At 33.1% G+C, this 16,883-nt stretch overlaps 2 protein-coding genes across 3 annotated transcripts; both read right to left on the bottom strand.

Moving 5' to 3' along the window:
* Window positions 1–4,615: 4,615 nt before the first annotated feature.
* On the bottom strand, window positions 4,616–9,458 carry LOC146900453 (uncharacterized). 2 transcript variants are annotated; one of them, XM_085735448.1, is made up of 6 exons: window positions 8,987–9,458; window positions 7,185–8,261; window positions 6,941–7,092; window positions 6,400–6,510; window positions 5,091–5,155; window positions 4,616–4,967 (listed from the first exon to the last, which is right to left on the bottom strand). In XM_085735448.1, exons 1-6 carry the CDS (start codon window positions 9,101–9,103, stop codon window positions 4,963–4,965), a joined length of 1,527 nt encoding a protein of 508 aa, XP_085591574.1. In that variant the 5' UTR covers window positions 9,104–9,458; the 3' UTR covers window positions 4,616–4,962. The 2 variants fall into 2 exon arrangements, with proteins under 2 accessions (XP_085591574.1, XP_085591573.1); XM_085735447.1 differs by having other exon boundaries at window positions 4,930–5,155.
* Window positions 9,459–10,919: 1,461 nt separating this feature from the next.
* On the bottom strand, window positions 10,920–14,607 carry LOC146900452 (pectin acetylesterase 8-like). The gene is made up of 13 exons (XM_085735820.1): window positions 14,586–14,607; window positions 14,081–14,222; window positions 13,873–13,955; window positions 13,611–13,740; window positions 13,423–13,502; window positions 13,214–13,300; window positions 12,999–13,123; window positions 12,839–12,899; window positions 12,691–12,744; window positions 12,534–12,611; window positions 12,165–12,270; window positions 11,897–12,042; window positions 10,920–11,335 (listed from the first exon to the last, which is right to left on the bottom strand). The coding sequence occupies exons 2-13, from the start codon at window positions 14,199–14,201 to the stop codon at window positions 11,186–11,188; spliced, it is 1,221 nt and encodes a 406-aa protein (XP_085591946.1). The 5' UTR covers window positions 14,202–14,222; window positions 14,586–14,607; the 3' UTR covers window positions 10,920–11,185.
* Between the last annotated feature and the right edge of the window lie 2,276 nt (window positions 14,608–16,883).

Below are 16,883 nucleotides of genomic sequence, written 5' to 3'. Positions count from 1 at the left end.
TGCCTATAGTATGTGTTGTGTGTGTGGGTCAAAAGACAGGGAAAAGAATGCAACCAACCAAACAAAGTTGAACCTAATTTGGACACAACCAAAACAAAGCCTAACAAATTATTTATACAACTTTATGGAAAATTAATACTACTTCTTAAACACATGTGTAAGTAAATCATTATGTGTTTTTAAGAAATATATAGAGGAAACTCCAGGCACGGAGTCGTGTTAAAATGCTAGCAATGGATCCTATAGTGAAAGTTGCACCTTTTCATATACTTGAATACGGTAGTTGAATTGTATTAGTGACAACTTGATTTCATGGAAAATTAAGTACAAACCAATCCAAACTATTTAATGATTTCATGTCAAGCATACGATCAAATGCTAGATCTTTGTCGCTACCTCCCCTCCACCCCGTAATCCATTCATATCCAAACGATGGCTGCTTTTTGCCAACAACAACCACCCTTCTATCCCCTTCTCATCCAAACGACCGCCTTCGCGGTGTATCCTCGCATTTTGGTGGTGTGTTCATCCATGGCCGCATCACTTGCAAGTCGCGCACCGCCGTGTTGATTTGACCTCTCATGCATTTTTTGCGTCGATTGGTGGGTTTTGTGAACGAGCGAGTGTTCTTAGTTCAAGATCTTGTTCGATCTCTGCCTCTGATCCGCATTGGTTGAGTTTCTCTTACAGTTGATGTTCTCCTTCTCATGTGGTCTAGTTGTTGTGTTAAAACGTCGTTGCGTCCTAATGGGATTTGATGATGTCGCGTCGATTTTGGTTTTTGTTGTGTTACACCGTCGCGTTGTGTTGATTCGCCGCCTCCTTGATATTTGATTAATCCATATATGTTAAGATCTGAAGCGTTCTTGGCAGTTGGCATTGGTTCATCACCACAACGACGGTGGTTTAGTGATTTTTGGTTGTGTTTGGTGCTATGGTGTGTCTTACATGTGTCTCCTCAATGACAAAGGATTAAATTGGGGTGTCAGCCTAGTTGAAATGTTCTCTATTCTCTTTGATGTCATTATGGTCTTAATTTATCAAAACAAAAAAATATATAATCAAATGTAAATCGATCACTTGTGAGGTGAATCATACATATACTAAACATGATATCTAAATTGGTCTATTTATGAAATTTTAATGAGAGAACTCTATTTTAAAGGAAGGAAAAAAAATTGATTAATTATGTCTTTGTTGGTCCATAAAATTGAGAACATAAAGGTTCCCAAACACCACAAATAAAACATGAAATTGATCACACAATTAAAATGAAAAACTTATTTGACCAGCCTATAGACTAATCGACTATATGACTGTTAATCAAGTAAGAGGCTTCGTATTGCTATTGGAACACAAATTTTTTTACATACCAACATCACGCCAAATACAAGGTAGTGTTGAGTTTTGTGTGCACAAATCATTTTTCATCATGTAAACACTAAAACTTGGTTATGCATATTAATTATCTCCAAGCTCCAATTTGATTTTGACTCCATTTAGAGTAGTTTGAGGAAGAGGATGAGGAGGAGGATGAGCTATCTGCTTCTAATCATCGTCATTGACATCATCAGGTGGTTGTCGATCCATCTCCGAAGATCCGATATCTCTTGTGGATTCTTGACAAATATTTCTTTTTGATATCTTGTGAGCTATCGGTCTTGCAGTAATGTTGCCATGACTTTGTTGGAATTTAATCAAGGAAATCACACTCGATGGAGATATATTCCAAACATTACAAAAACGAACAATAGAGGAAATCATAATCCATAAGATGTAGAAATAAAAACCAAATATCATTATTTATGTTAGATCAAGCCTGAATTGATTTTCCATGAACTTAGATTTGTTGGCTCCCTTGTCAATCTAGTTAAGATGAAATAAATGAAGATTAAAAGGCGAAAACAAGCCAAGCAATATAGGTGCAGTCAATTTAAAATAAATCAAGGAAACAAATTGAGCAAAATCAAGGCGCAAAATTGATGTATGTACCTCTCCCATATACATTGATGTTGCTAGAACTCTGACCTAGCCGCCGTGTGCTTTCTGCGGAAAGAATGACTTAGATTTTACAATGGAATAGGCCGTCTATATATATATATATATATATATATATATATATATATATATATATATATATATATAGATATAGATATCTAGAATGGGCCTTAACCACCTTGGCTATGTGGTTCAATTATGGGCTTCTCTATACTCGGATATTGGGCCTAGAGGCCTTTAGTGACAAGTGAAGAGCTAAGAATTCTGCTCTTCTCCCAACACATTTTGCTCGCGTCCAACTGAAATACCAAAAATACCCATGTGTTACTTAATTAACGCAAGTGTTAAAATCTGTGCAACTTAAGTCACGCAACGTTAGTTAAGTGACGCAGGGGTATTCTAATTTATTTATTCACGTTATTCGAATTAATTTATTTACGTTATTCTAATTTATTTATTTACGTTATTCTAATTTATTTATTCACTTTATTTTAATTTATTTATTCACTTTATTCAAATTAATTTATTTCTTTTATTCGAATTTATTTATTCACTTTATTCTAATTTATTTATTCACTTTATTAAAATTTATTTATTCACTTTATTCTAATTTATTTATTCACTTTATTCGAATTTATTTATTTACTTTATTCGAATTTATTTATTTACGTTATTCGAATTTATTTATTCAATACGCAATCATTAAATAAATGCAAAAATTAACAAAAATAAAGGAACAAAAATAGTAGATATAAAATATCATTTTATTAATATAATTCTTATTACATTTACAATGGAGTAAAACTAAACCTGCGGAAAAAAAACACCAGAAAACCTAGCTTCCTGTGATAAAACTAAAAAAAATCCACAAGAAAATCAGTTTTCCTGGGGTAAAACTAAATCTACACATGTAGTTTTACCCTCTACTTCATTTTACCCCAAGAAGGCTGCTCACCAATCATCTTTTTACCCCAAGATTGACCTCTTTTTACACCAAACCCTAAATATAATAGATATAAAAGAAGGAAAAGAATGAGATTCATAGGGGGAGAGAGTGAGGAGGAGAGTGAGAATGTGAGATGGTGTGAGGAAATAAGGAAGTTTGGAGGGGTATTTATAGATGTGAATGGTTACATGGGTTATAACTACCATAAATGTAGTCAAAAAAACGTGTAAAAGTTGTAAAAAAAACGTGTAGATTGAAGGTTGAAAAGCTGACCAAAGTCCAAAAAACGTGTGTTCTTGAGCTCTGACCAACCGGCCGACCTGCGTGAGTTAACTCGCGCACAGACCAATGGTGCGTGCCTTAAGTCACGCAGAGCTATAAGGTGCGTGAGTTAAGTCATGATGCGTGACTTAACTCACACGGGGGTATATTTGGAAATTCAGTTGGGCGAGTGAATTTTGTTGGGTAAAGAGCAGAATTCAAGAGCTAATGGCCTAACCTTATGATAATTCACATCCCACAATCATGAGGAATGTAACACACCAACCTTTAACATCGGGATTATATATTTTTCTTTTTAAAATAACAAATATTTGTGGGTAAAACACTCGTGATAATCCTTCAGTTAAATTTGAGCAATTTCCTTCCCTTCAACAAAAACAAATTTAAAATGACAATGAGAGACATGCCACATTTTATAAATACAATCACTGCAACAAATAATTGATATTAAAATAAGTGCATGTACAACCATTAATCCAAAATAAAATATAAAAGACAACTCTAAAAATGAGAACCCCTTAGGTAATCTTGTAACTCTTAAACCAAGGATGATCAGGTACTAAGGACAAAAGGGTGGCATAAAGTCTCACATCTTCCGATCACCAATCCAAATTATTGTTTTGCCACGTCTTCAACACGTCGTGATTCTTGCACAACACACACCTCGAAGAACTTGGGGCATAAGTCTAGTTCACATATGTAAAATGTTTATTTTGCCCTCCATTTTTGTTACCTCATTCAAATTTTGCCCTCCTCCTCTTATCTCATATCTATATTTGACCATTATAAATATAAAGCTTTGGTGGTGCACATCAAAGCTTTTTGTCCTACCACTTTTATCTAACATCTCTATTCACATCTCTCTTATTTTATTTTCATAATTTTTAGATCACAAATTCATCTTATCTAAGTCAACATAAAAAGAGTCATGGAGAGGTAATTGAAGAAACAATACAGTATCCCTCCTTTATGTTAATGTTTTTTCAAATTATGTCTTGGGATTTTAAGGGATAATTCACTTAGAGTTTTAGTTTTCCATGTGATATTTGTATACAATTATTTTGATTATTCTATTGTTTCTTTTGAAGGGTATTGAGTCTATGGTAAAGTGTTATGCGACTGCTATTCACCACAAAAAATGTTATGTGGCTGATTTTGGATTTTTCTTTTTCTTTTGCCATTGAGACATTTGATATTTCATACTTTATTTTCTATGTTGTCAACTAATCACGAACCCTACTTTATGTGGTGAAAACCAATCCTACTTTCATGAACTAACATCTTTATCCACGCTCGTTCGCCAAAATATTAAAACCCTTGCTTATTTGAGTATGTGTTGGCGGCCACTAGGCCAATAAGAAAAATGAAGTCCGATATATAGTACACATGTGACAGAATATGGATACGTAGATACCAGAAATTATGAAATTTATGACATAACAAAGCCTATATACAATAGCATTCCTTCGACTTACATGCACCTAGAATAGTTGTAAAGAACAAGACATTGATTATAACACAAATTGTAGAGTTTTTGTCTAACTCATAATATATTTTATCCTCTATGTTAGAATATCAACATCTGAAATACAAAATGCACAATCATCATCTGCAATATGCCAAAATTATATTTTGGGGAGACAATGTGATGACTTTCAATGAAAGTAACCAAAAGATAACCCCCCACTAACCTCCTCCTTAGCTTTCTTTTCTTTCTCCAACTATATTTTTCATATTTATTCTGCAATCGGAGTAAATAACCATTTACAATAATGAAAATACCAATAGAAAATGATTGAACTTCTGATATTCCCCCACATAAAAGATCAAGTGTTTCAGACTAGATGCTGATCAACAAACTAACCACTAAAGTTCCGAGTTGGACGTGAGTCAGAAATGCAGACGTTCCCCCGACATAGTGGGCATACCCTGTGTATAATTGAAGAGGTTAGATACATACAAATGCTCTCGAGCCAAGTAGAGTTGCATTAGAATGAATCGTAAATAACAATTATTACATATGAAGAGACTAAAACAATTAAAACGCGACATTCTTTTTAAGGTAAAGAATCCCAATATCATTAGAGGAGGACAACTACAATGTGTGCTCAATGTGACGGTCAACAATGTCTTGTCTAATAATATTGGGATTCTCTAATTCAAAAAGACGCTTACGTGTTGAAATAGTTTGGTTATAAATGGAGACTGTATTCATAATTGTTGTGCGCATATCTTGAATTTAATTTTGAAAGAGGGTCTAACGTCAAACTTTTAGATTGCATGTGTTGAGCAACGAAACATTGAATTCAAGGTTTTTCTGCAAGATATTCAAACGAGATGAAACTCAACATACTTAATCTTAAAGCCTGTGCTACTAAATGAGAAAACATTTGAAGAGCTTGAGATACAAGATAAATATGTTGCCGAGTTAGAAAAGGGGGTATCCCATGATTGAAAATATGTATGCTATAAATCTCTGGTTCCTCATACGTACAGGTAATATGGTTATGTTTGAGGTCTTTTGTATTGGAAGGAAATGGTGCAAATGTGTAACTCTAGTGATAGATGAAATCTTTAGTTTATTCCATAATAGTGCAAACCAACGGCATTTGGTATTAGGGATTCAGTCTAGAATAGACTCAATCATGTATTGATCATTGTCATATATTAAGGTGCATGACATGGTTTGGAAAGAAATAGTATTTACCATTATTATAGTGTTTTTAGTACAAATAATGCAGAACTGGCTTATTTATGCTATAAACTTTTTCTTTCAAACCAATTAAATACTTATTTTCTGTCAAACCAATTAAATATTCCAAGTTCCAACAAGACTCGAATATAAACAAATCATAGTGGTCCAAATTATAAGCAAATTTTAACTCACCCCACCTAACTTAATCAAATTGCTATAGGGAACGAAGTTCATTTTTATCTGAGATTGAGAAAATTACATCAGCTTATCTAATATTCTTAATTAGTATAAGTTAGTTATTTTGCTTATATTCAAGCGCAGATAGAGTAGGCCATAAGGTCCAGCGAAATATGCTTAATTCAAATACAATAGTAAAATGGCATGATGATTAAATGGAAAAGTAGAATGCATAAATTTGAAACTTTCATTTAACAGGATAGTAAACAAGAAGGAAATCTGGATATCTGTTTTCTCATACCTGTGAATCTCCTTCAACCATTTGTCTATGCATGTTCTATGAAATTCATGATTGCAAGGCAGAACTCGCACGCTGTCTCCATCCTTATACTCTACAAGGCATATATAGCATCTGAGAAATTATAAGGTTAGCATTGGTAACAGTAAATTATAGCTATTATAATCAAATATTAGTGAAACACCTAAGCCAGCTAAAGATCAGAAAAATAAAAGGTCCGCAAACATACATGTACACTGATGAATAAATAGGCATGATGCACATACACATGAACACAATGCAATTGATAACAATAGGGATATTTCCATGATAAAACTTTTCAACTTTCAAAAAGGAATATTTTGATAAAAGCTAGTGGACTTCATTGCATCTTCTTTTTTTCTTTTCAAAACTTGTGTTGCAGTGTTAGAATAGTAACATTTATATTAGAATTTTAGCATTTGAGTATGTAGTCCACTCCATTGTATTTTAGCTGATAAGATTAGAATAATTAGTTACTAATCCAGTTTAAATCGTCCAAACAGCGGTAAACTCAAATACTTACTGTGTAGCATCTTCTTGATGCTTAGGCAACTTTTCATATAACTTGACAGGCAATGACTCCACAACATTGATAGGTGCAGGAACAGATCCAATAGAAGATACAGAAGGATGGGAAGATAAAACCACGGATTGCTGGTGAATTTCATCCAGAACCTAATTAAAATATGTACAAAAGATTCAAATATTCAAATTGTATAAATAATATTATTAATGTTGATCGAAATATTAAGCTTTAATAAAGCTACCTCAAATAAGGTTTCTGCAAGTACAACAATTCTTGATATGCTAGCACTAGCACCAGTGTCATCACTTGAATTAGTGTCACGATTTCTGAATCGACACATACAACGAGCACTTCTATGTTGACCAGACAAGATACATGATCTCTCATGTGCAGATTGATTTTCATACCGGCTACCCAACCTCTGAAGAGAACGGACCTGTGACCGTATTCTTCTTCTTCGTTCAAGGAAATTGGACCTATGCTCCATTAGATCCTGATACCTACCTTCTCGCAATTGTGAGGTCTCAACACGATAGTTTTGATTACTAAACATGGAGTTAGACATACTAGATAGAGGGTATCTGGATGTAGAACTATTAGCACTATGATCTGATGGTGACACTCTTGAATCTGCCTCCAATGTTTGCCTTAGATTATTCTGAATATCGTTTCTCAGTTCTCTCTCTTGTTGCAGAGGGAAAAAGGTAACGTCAGATAATGTTGATCGACGAAGGACTCTGTCACGAAGTCTTCCAACACTTAAAGTTCGACTAAAACGAACATTCTCTTCAACTTGTTCTCGAGCTCCGTTTCGCCGATCTAAATGTCTAGTCTCAGTATGTTCTGTCTCCGTTTGAATTCTCTGAGAAAATAAGTTTATCTCCAACTCATCTCTTGCACCAATGCCACCGATGCAAGGAAAACCTGATCCTGAGGCATTTGACCTTATAGTAATAGGAGTATCTTCATGACACCGTGCTGTTTCATTTATGTTAATCAAACTGCTACAAGGTCCTGGATGTAGATTATGCTCAACATCATTGTCAAATATTGAGAGTCTTGTAGAAGATACAGGACAAGGCCGCGATGATCTTGAACCGGTAAATATGCTAAGTCTGGAGCTTTTATTACCAGGAGTGATGCCAAACCGAGAAAGGAATCGACTAGTAGGATTCAACAAATTAGTTGAAGAAGCGTGAACAGAGCTGTGAGTATTGTCACCAGCTTTAACCTTCCTAAAAGACTTTGATTTCACCTCATCTGGGTCAGATAGATTGCCATTATCAGCATATGTAACGTCACTGCCATTTACTTTATTCTGATCACAAACCGACAGAATGAGTTACAATTAGTACAACATAGCAATATCCCAATCAAACAAAATTGTCGTTAATACAAGACGGTCAGTCATATTCAAATGGCACTAATGGTTATTTTACTACTATCTCTAAGGGGATTTGAACTTCGTCTCTTTTGAAGTTATAAGTTTAAACTTTTACCGCTGAGTTGACACCTCAAGGACCGGTATTTGATATGAAATAAAGAATAATATGATGCATTGTTAACCAAGCATAGAATTTACTATTCAGGTAAGAGACACAAAGCAGAATTATTATTTACACTAAACTAAGCAAATATTAATTACCAACTCTTTTTAGTTATCAAATGCTTACGTATTCCTTCTAAAAAATAAGTGAGTGTATCCTAGCAAATTCCTATAGAAGCTGCTAACTTAAACCTACTTATCTTTTAGGAGTATTTTAGCAACATGCACCTCAAGGTGTATTTAACTACTTTTTAGTTATAAATTGCTAAAATACTCTTTCGAAACAGAAACTGCATGAAAATTAGAAAAGATGATTCTTCAAAATATAATAATCAAACAGTGACAAAACCAGAAACTAACATCTAAATCCTTAACAGGTTGGTCTAATCAAATTACACTATCAAAAATCTATCTAATCACATTATAAGCTTAATGAAGAAAGAACAAGATAAGAAACAAATTAAAAAACAGTAACATTATGAAAATTAAGGAACAACCTGTTCCTCATTATCACTGTCTTGAGATCCAGAACATGTTCCAAGACAATAAGAATGAAACCTTTTCAGTCCCTTAGAACTACTCTTCCTAGTGAATTTGCTACTATTGGAACCCATGACCCACAACAAGAAAAAACTTCCAAACACCTTAAAAAACAAAACCCAGAAATAAAAATGCTGTCTTTTTTAGATTCTGGAAGATGGGTCGGATCTATAATGAAGCAAAACTGCATTGGTATGTAACAATGTGTTGCATTGTTTTGGCTAAAATGAAGTTTTATGGTTGAAATGGGTGAAAGAAAATGAGAGGATGAAAGTAAAAGGTCGCATTTTTATGTTGGTGATGATGAAAGTAGATGAGTGAATGAGACAAAGACAGAGCAACTTCAGTAGTTGTCAGAGAAAAAAATGTGTGAGAAAGCAGAGGAACAGTGGCATTTTTCTATGCCACGACTGAGATTCAAACTAGTTTTGGCATTTTTCTTTGGTGCAATGTAACGTGTTTCGCGAATATTCACTTCGATTCTTCGGCTATTTTCCTATTCTAACCGTAAGACTTGAGCATTCCTATTTATCTAGAGAGATTTTATTAAGAATTGATAAAAAAAGATTTCAGCCAATTAAATTTTTTATTTATCAAAAATTAAGGAAGGTAATAGTGTATAATTAAAAAAAAGTGTTAACAAATATACTGTCTTAAAATTTTCTTAATACAGTTTCACCTTATTCTATTTCTCTTGTTAAAAAAAAAAAAAACCTCTTTTATTCTACTAATTAACTTGCATTGTTCATACAAGAAATTAGTTGAGGTAAGCAATTAGAAAAGTAGCTTATTGTACCCAAAAAAAGGGTAAGCTTAGAGTTTAATTGTAATACTCCGTTAATGTAAAGAGTTTTACGCCGTGAATAAATCACATGTATTCACATATATGAGTTTAAAAGCAATTGTCGTTAAAGTTAACAACAACAACAACCAAGTCTTATCCCACTAAATGGGGTCGGCTACATGGATCAAATTACGTCATAGTGCTCTATCATAAATCATATTTGGATCTAACTCATTGACATTTAAATCCTTTCTAATGGTTTCTTTAATAGTTTTCCTAAATCTCTTTCTACCTCTTTTAACCTGACTCTCCTTCATTTGATCTACTCTTCTAAAGACGACATCTACGGGTCTTCTCTTTACATGTCCAAACCATCAAAGCCTATTTTCTACCAACTTTTCTACTATAGGTGCTACCCTCAGTCTTTCTCTAATGGTGTCATTTCTAATCATATCCCGTTTAATCTTACCACTCATCCAGCGCAACATTCTCATTTCGATTCTCATGTTAGCTTTTAATCGCTCAACACTCGTACCATATAACATCGTTGATCTGACTGTTGTCCATAGAACTTTCCTTAACTTAAGTGATATTTTCTTATCGTATAAAACACCTTGGACTTTTCTCCATTTCAATCATCCAGTTTCAAATTAAAATCAATAATGAATATTGATCTAACGATTATAATTAGTGGAAAAAATACTTACACTAACAAGTGATAATGTAAATTAAATCAAATTGCATTTGACTTTCCTTTAGTCATGTTAATCTAACATTCAATCAATATATCAATTATCAAGGCATCAAGTTCTTAATCCAATGATTTTTTGTATCAGACCTTCTGTTTTCTCAAACAACTCGTGAAAGAATGCTCTCAAAAAAAAAAAACTCGTGAAAGAAAATTCGTACTTAATCACAAATCTCTCTATTAGTTAGATAATCATGAAGTATTTCATCCACTTTCAATCAACAATTTAAACTTGGAAAATTCTTTCGTACTCTTAAGTTTTGTTGGGTACCAATATCCTATAGACGAATTAATTCAAAATTTAAATTCACTTAAATTAGAATGACATAAAATTAAATGATCGAACAATTGATATACATATCTAACAAAACTCCAAATAGTAGTGGAGTATTCACTTTTGAACTTTTGAGGTAGTAACCACATTAAAAAAGTACAACAATTAATTAGTGAAACCATGGAACTTACAATTTCATAAAGAGTATAGTAAATATAAATTGAACAATAATTGATTGCGCCTAGCACACAAGCTCAATGCAATGGCACCTTCTCTCTTATTTTGCTTGCTTTATTTTTACATTCAATAATACCATTTTTTTATACCATAGGAATGAAAAATATATTTAATTAGTAGACTCTAGTGTACATTGCTGGGTATGATGAAGTTGCTGACTCCCAAACACGGTTCTGACAAGTAGGGTTGCAAGGGTAAGTGCAATCTATCTCACGTGAAGGACTTCTTTCATAAAACCAGTCTCCTACTGCCTTTGCAACTGTCTGCAAATTATCAACCAGAGAAGATTAGTATTTCAACTTTATATCAATCAAGGGTAATCACTCGTAAAGGGACGCGGATTTCTTGCAGTCATAGAAAATATGTTGCTTCGACGTCAAGTAATCTCAACCATTCGATGAAGATCAGATAACTTGTATTCTAACTTCACTAAAATCGGCTTAATAACTCAAATACAAGTCATTTGATATTTTATCTAATGGTTGAGATCCACGCATTTAGTTAGGGAAAACATGTTGTCACGAAGTCAAGTGATCTCGACTATTAGATGAAGATTAGACAACTTGTATTCTAACTTCACCAAACCGGCTTCATAATACAACTCAAAATACAAGTCGTCTGGTATTCATCTAATGGTTGAGATCCTTTACATGTGGGAAAACGTGTTGTCACGAAATCAAGTGATCTCTGCCATTAGACGAAGATTAGACAGCTTGTAGCTGTCTGATCTTCATCCAACGTCTGTGATACACGGCAGCATGACTGCAGAGAATCTGAATCTCTCACAAGGAAAATAAATGAAATGAAAGAATGCAGTCTCATACTTTATTGCCAACCATTGGAGAGTCACTTTTAAACCATGTTTCCTGCGGTTCTGTTTGGCAGTGGACATAGCAAGAGTCTATGAACATTCCATTAGATGGAGAATTGCTTATAGGACTCAATGCCTCTAAGAATTGTGTTCTGTAGTCTGAAATTAAATTCATTCATAAAAGTAAAGTTAGAAAAATATTGGAAAATCTCGCAGTAAACAAATCATATACATAAGTATATATTGTCAAGACATAAGTCATTAAATCAGAAAATGTTAACCTTGCATTATATTTAGCTGTTCAGGTGAGCAGTTGTTTAGATTAGTCTTGCAGCTACGCCATTGGCCGTCGGGATCAGCATCACCAGGTGCCAAAATGTTCTTAATCTGAATCATAAGAAATTTCATTATGATGCATTGACACCGACACTAGACACGATACTGACCCTAACGCTAGTTCTACCTAAAATGATCATTGTTTTACCATCCAATACAACCTGTTTAATGTTACTACTTCATCTTTGAATTGAATCCACAAATTGATGAAATAATATAAAGATGGTTTGAGAAGTTTATAGTGTGACAGAATTATTCAAAAGTAACACCATGTTGAAAAACAAATTATGCTCGTTGAATGACAAAAAATTTACCTGCCATGAATCATATGCTGCATTTACAATGAAGATCGGTGTTTGTATACTTGATGCCATATATTGTGGGAAAAAGCACTACATGATAATTCATAAGTATTAGAAACGCGCAATAGAAATTGCGAATCTACAAGATAAAATTACAAGTCATACTTACCAGTCCTGGACTGAGCATCGAAGTGCACGATGAAGGTAAACTCTTTTCTGATCCCTAAAACAATATAGAAAAACAAATAAGTCTCTGTGAATACTTGGAATCATAGTAAATTCGACAAAGTCCCTGTCAGAGAAAAAGGATGAAGTACATGTGTTGCGACAACTTGACTGTAGTAATCTTCAATGTAATGATCTCCTGAGATATCATTTCTGTTATACAACAACAACATAAAATCATTACATAATCTATTGAATTATAAATATGTAAGAAAAAAGAGTATCTATAGGGAGAAAGGTAAAAGAGCATACACATTAACAAAATAACCAGCATCTGAGACACATTTTACTCTAGTTTCATTAGGAAATAGTGCTCTAAATCCATCACAGTGTAATATAGTAGTTAATCCTCCAGCAGAACATCCAGAAAGAATAGCCTATAGTTACAAATTTTAATTAGTGATTGAAAATAAAAAACTGTTCAAGAGGAATTAAAAAGTAGCAAATCATCAAGTAATGTCATGTACATTTTCAGCATGATCCATTCCTTTTGCTAGTAACTCTTCCATTACAGCAGAAAAAATCCTTGCTCCTCTGTAGTATAAATTCGTTGTCTGATTTATGTAACAAATTATAAGAATATTATTAGATCATACATTAAAAAATAAAATTAAAAAATGACTTCAATTTTCTTTGAAATTTAAATTTGAACTTCTTCGGATTTTGCAAAACTTACTGGATCAACTTCTTCAACATCGCCGGTAAATGAAGATCCGTCACAGTACCTAACTTTGACTCTATTCCAATTGTAGAAATCTGAAATTTATGAAAACAAATATTGTTGAAAAGCTACAAAAAAAAAATTGGCTAACAAGGAAAGAACAGTATGTATTGATTATTAGCAAAGTAGACATTATACAATACCTGGATTATATTGTTGGTTGTCACTTAAATATCCTGAAAAGTAAGTTTGCTCTTCCATTTCATGCGATGAACCTAATCGACTGTCCCTCCGATAAAGGCAATATGTGACATTGTGGCACCATCCACCTCCCTAAATTAAATTGTAACAAGAATCATACAACGATAACCAAATGTTATTATACTAGTTGGAGTCGGCTACATGGATCAGAAAATGCCATAAAAAATAAATAATAAAAACTCTCCATGGTTTAATGAAAGGGACCTCAATGTGAACAATCCAATTGTTAGCTCCTTCATCATGTCCTTCATCAAAATGGTAAGCTGGGGGGCTTCCATCCAAACACACTGCACAATAAGTTAACACTTCAACTTCTCTACTATTATGTAAATAAACATATTACAAATATAAAATCAAGAACTAAATAAATATATAAATAACAGTGATTGAAACAGCAAAAGAAATTCCTCACCAGCTCCTTTCGATACTGCACTTTCGAGCCGAGTCAATGGAACATACTGTCCTTGTGTCTTAAGTAATAGCAGGGCACATAGTAGAGTACTTAACCATTTTATGGTTCTTGAACTCTCCATTCAATCAAAAGAAAATGGAACCTATGCATAAAAACAAAGGAAAATAGGTTGTCTTATTTAAATCTCATAAAGCTGTATTATATCATGTGTTATGAGAATCCATTTTAACTACTATGGAGAAGGAGAACCTTTAACAATGACTAGGGAGAAAAGAAAACTATCCATTTCAAAATCATGTGTTGATGGATAAACTTATAAGAAATAAAAAAGATAAAATGAAAAAATAAAAACAAACATATGAACCAATAACCTTAGACTAAAAAACAAATCATTTGTAACATTCCAACACTCTAAAAAAAAAACAAGTGAAGAAAAAAAGACCAAGAAGAAAATGCATTATTTTGTACAAAGTAGAAAAGAATGAAGGTTATAAACTAGGTGAACCTGAAATTGTAAGGTAGGGTGGTGTAATATGGAGAGAATGAATGAAAGTGTGTTCAGGGTGGTATGTCTTATATAATAGTGGAAAAACATAATTAATGTGACATATTGATATTATTTTTATGGCACTATATATGTGTCTTATTGATATAAGCAATGGTTAAGATAAAAATAAAATGACCTATTTGAGTAAGTTGAGAATAAAAGTTGGATAGGACCGTATGGAGGGAGAATTTGCCGTTTGAGTTTAGTTTCTTTGGAGTTATATGCCATTTTTGATTTTATTAAGAAAGTGACACAAAAACGGTATTTTTCAGTTTTTCCACTTTTTTGCTCAACTAAGAAGCCAATATAGTATTTCAACACTCATTTGCTAGAAGAAATTATAAACAGTGTAGTAACTTTCATGCTTTTGTTTTTTTGTACAAATAATTTTCATGCTTTTATTATGACATTGGTAATTTGTTTAACCATCGTTGCTCTTTCAATTATATTAAATATTCGGTTAAAGAGTGGATTATCATGTCTACGCCGGTTGATTATGAATTCCTTTCAAATAGTATAGATTAGTTTGGGGTAAATAGTGAAGCTTTTTTTACAAGAATAAACAGTGAAGCTGGCAGTACTCAAAATTGTGATGTTAGAAGGGAGGGAAAATATTTTTCTAAATCAATTAATTGTCTTTCGCGTGCATTCACGCATCAATTTTGAGTTGAGTCTAACTCAACTTAACAAAGTTGATTTATAAAGTGAAGATTTCTCTCACTTATAAACTTATATTTATATTGTATCTTATTCAATCTGTGACTCTTAACGCACCCCTTTTACGCTCAAAAATAGGCATCTAGAGTCTAATTCAATCTTACAAAACCGACTTGTAAAGTCTAAACTGGATAGAAATCTAACTCAATCTTACAAAACTGACGCGTAAATGCATAGACTATGCATTTGCGCGCTATACTAGTTCACATCAACAAATAAAGTCTAAACTTAGAAAAACAACGCAAATTATTAACAAATGGGTCATGTTAAGTTAAGGAGCTTAAAATGAAAATTAAAAATAAATTTTATATTAAAAGTATAACTTTTGCAACTTTTAATACATTAAATGCACGAGTTCCGAGAATTTTGTATGCCCCAACGCACCCCTTCTACATTTGTCTTCCTAACTTATGCCCCAAGGGCACAAGTTAACATTTCCCTTAACAAATTTAGTTATAACCGACTTTTGAATTTTGTAATTTGATTAACATTCCTATATTATTGATATAGTAGAATTAGTTATGAGATATCATATTATACCGTGAGCACACAAGATGATAAGATGATAAATGATCTCTTGAAAAAGAGTTTTATCGTCTGTTATGTTTCTAGCTAACTCGAGGAATTAGACTCTACGGTTGACCGCAGAGATATCGGATTTATTCTTCGATTGAATAGCAAACTTGTATCGGGTTTTTATTCTATTGGGTCAGTTCAAAATGTCCGGGTGAAATTCGGGTTGATAATTTACTGTCCAAACCGGATCACATGCGGACTTTGGATTTTCAAACCGACCCGGATACTTCAATTTGGCTACTTAGTATGATTGATCCCAGAAATTATTAAGGAAATACACTTGCTTGGTTTGAAAAATATGAAATGTTGAAAATGGATCTTGGAATTTCATCAGTTGTTTAAATGTGAACTGGTTGGTGATTTATTTATGTAATGATGCAGTGAATGTGATATGAGATTCCACTTTGTCTGAAACTTGCAGCAACTATAATGGCCACTATCTATTGCATATGATGTTGGACGCATATATATAGTGGTATTAGTATAGATTTGTTTTGTCAGGGGATGGGTGCTGATGAATGATTTCCAGCACTATATAGGTATGCTCACAATTAATGTGGTCATATTATGCAATAGATAGTTTTGAAGACCACTAATTAAGTGGATAAGGATATAATCTATTTCTCAAAATGAAATGTGGTATTCATTATATAGTTTTCTAGTGAATAGATAATATAGATAATGGGGGTGGGGGGATTTTAATGGAAAGTGTAAAATAATATTCACAATATTAGTATTAAGAAAATTTGAGTCCAAATGTGAAAAACAGATATCGAGACCGAATTATCAATGTACTCCTAGGTTTGAAACCATCTCAGTGCATAAAATATTGTTTTCGACAGGCCTAAAACCTAATCCGGCTCTGCTCGGGTCTGACCCGAATCCACTAAGCAGGCGACATTATACGATGGACACGTCATTAAAATCCACTAGATTACAGTGAGGGTCGAGGGTTACACACGA

The sequence above is a fragment of the Medicago sativa genome, chromosome 8 (assembly GCF_051527215.1).
Source record: "Medicago sativa cultivar Bolivia chromosome 8, Bolivia_mono, whole genome shotgun sequence".
Lineage (NCBI taxonomy): Eukaryota > Viridiplantae > Streptophyta > Magnoliopsida > Fabales > Fabaceae > Medicago > Medicago sativa.
This window is presented reverse-complemented; position numbering and strand designations above follow the sequence as displayed.

Coding starts and splice junctions, on each gene's coding strand:
- LOC146900452 (XM_085735820.1), bottom strand. CDS start 14,201: ATGGAGAGTTCAAGAACCATAAAATGGTTAAGTACTCTACTATGTGCC. Junction 13,124..13,213: donor GAATGGATCATGCTGAAAAT/GTACATGACATT, acceptor TTGTAACTATAG/GCTATTCTTTCTGGATGTTC. Junction 12,612..12,690: donor CGATGCTCAGTCCAGGACTG/GTAAGTATGACT, acceptor ATTATCATGTAG/TGCTTTTTCCCACAATATAT.
- LOC146900453 (XM_085735448.1), bottom strand. CDS start 9,103: ATGGGTTCCAATAGTAGCAAATTCACTAGGAAGAGTAGTTCTAAGGGA. Junction 6,511..6,940: donor CATCAAGAAGATGCTACACA/GTAAGTATTTGA, acceptor ATAATTTCTCAG/ATGCTATATATGCCTTGTAG. Junction 5,156..6,399: donor TGGTTGAAGGAGATTCACAG/GTATGAGAAAAC, acceptor AATTATACACAG/GGTATGCCCACTATGTCGGG.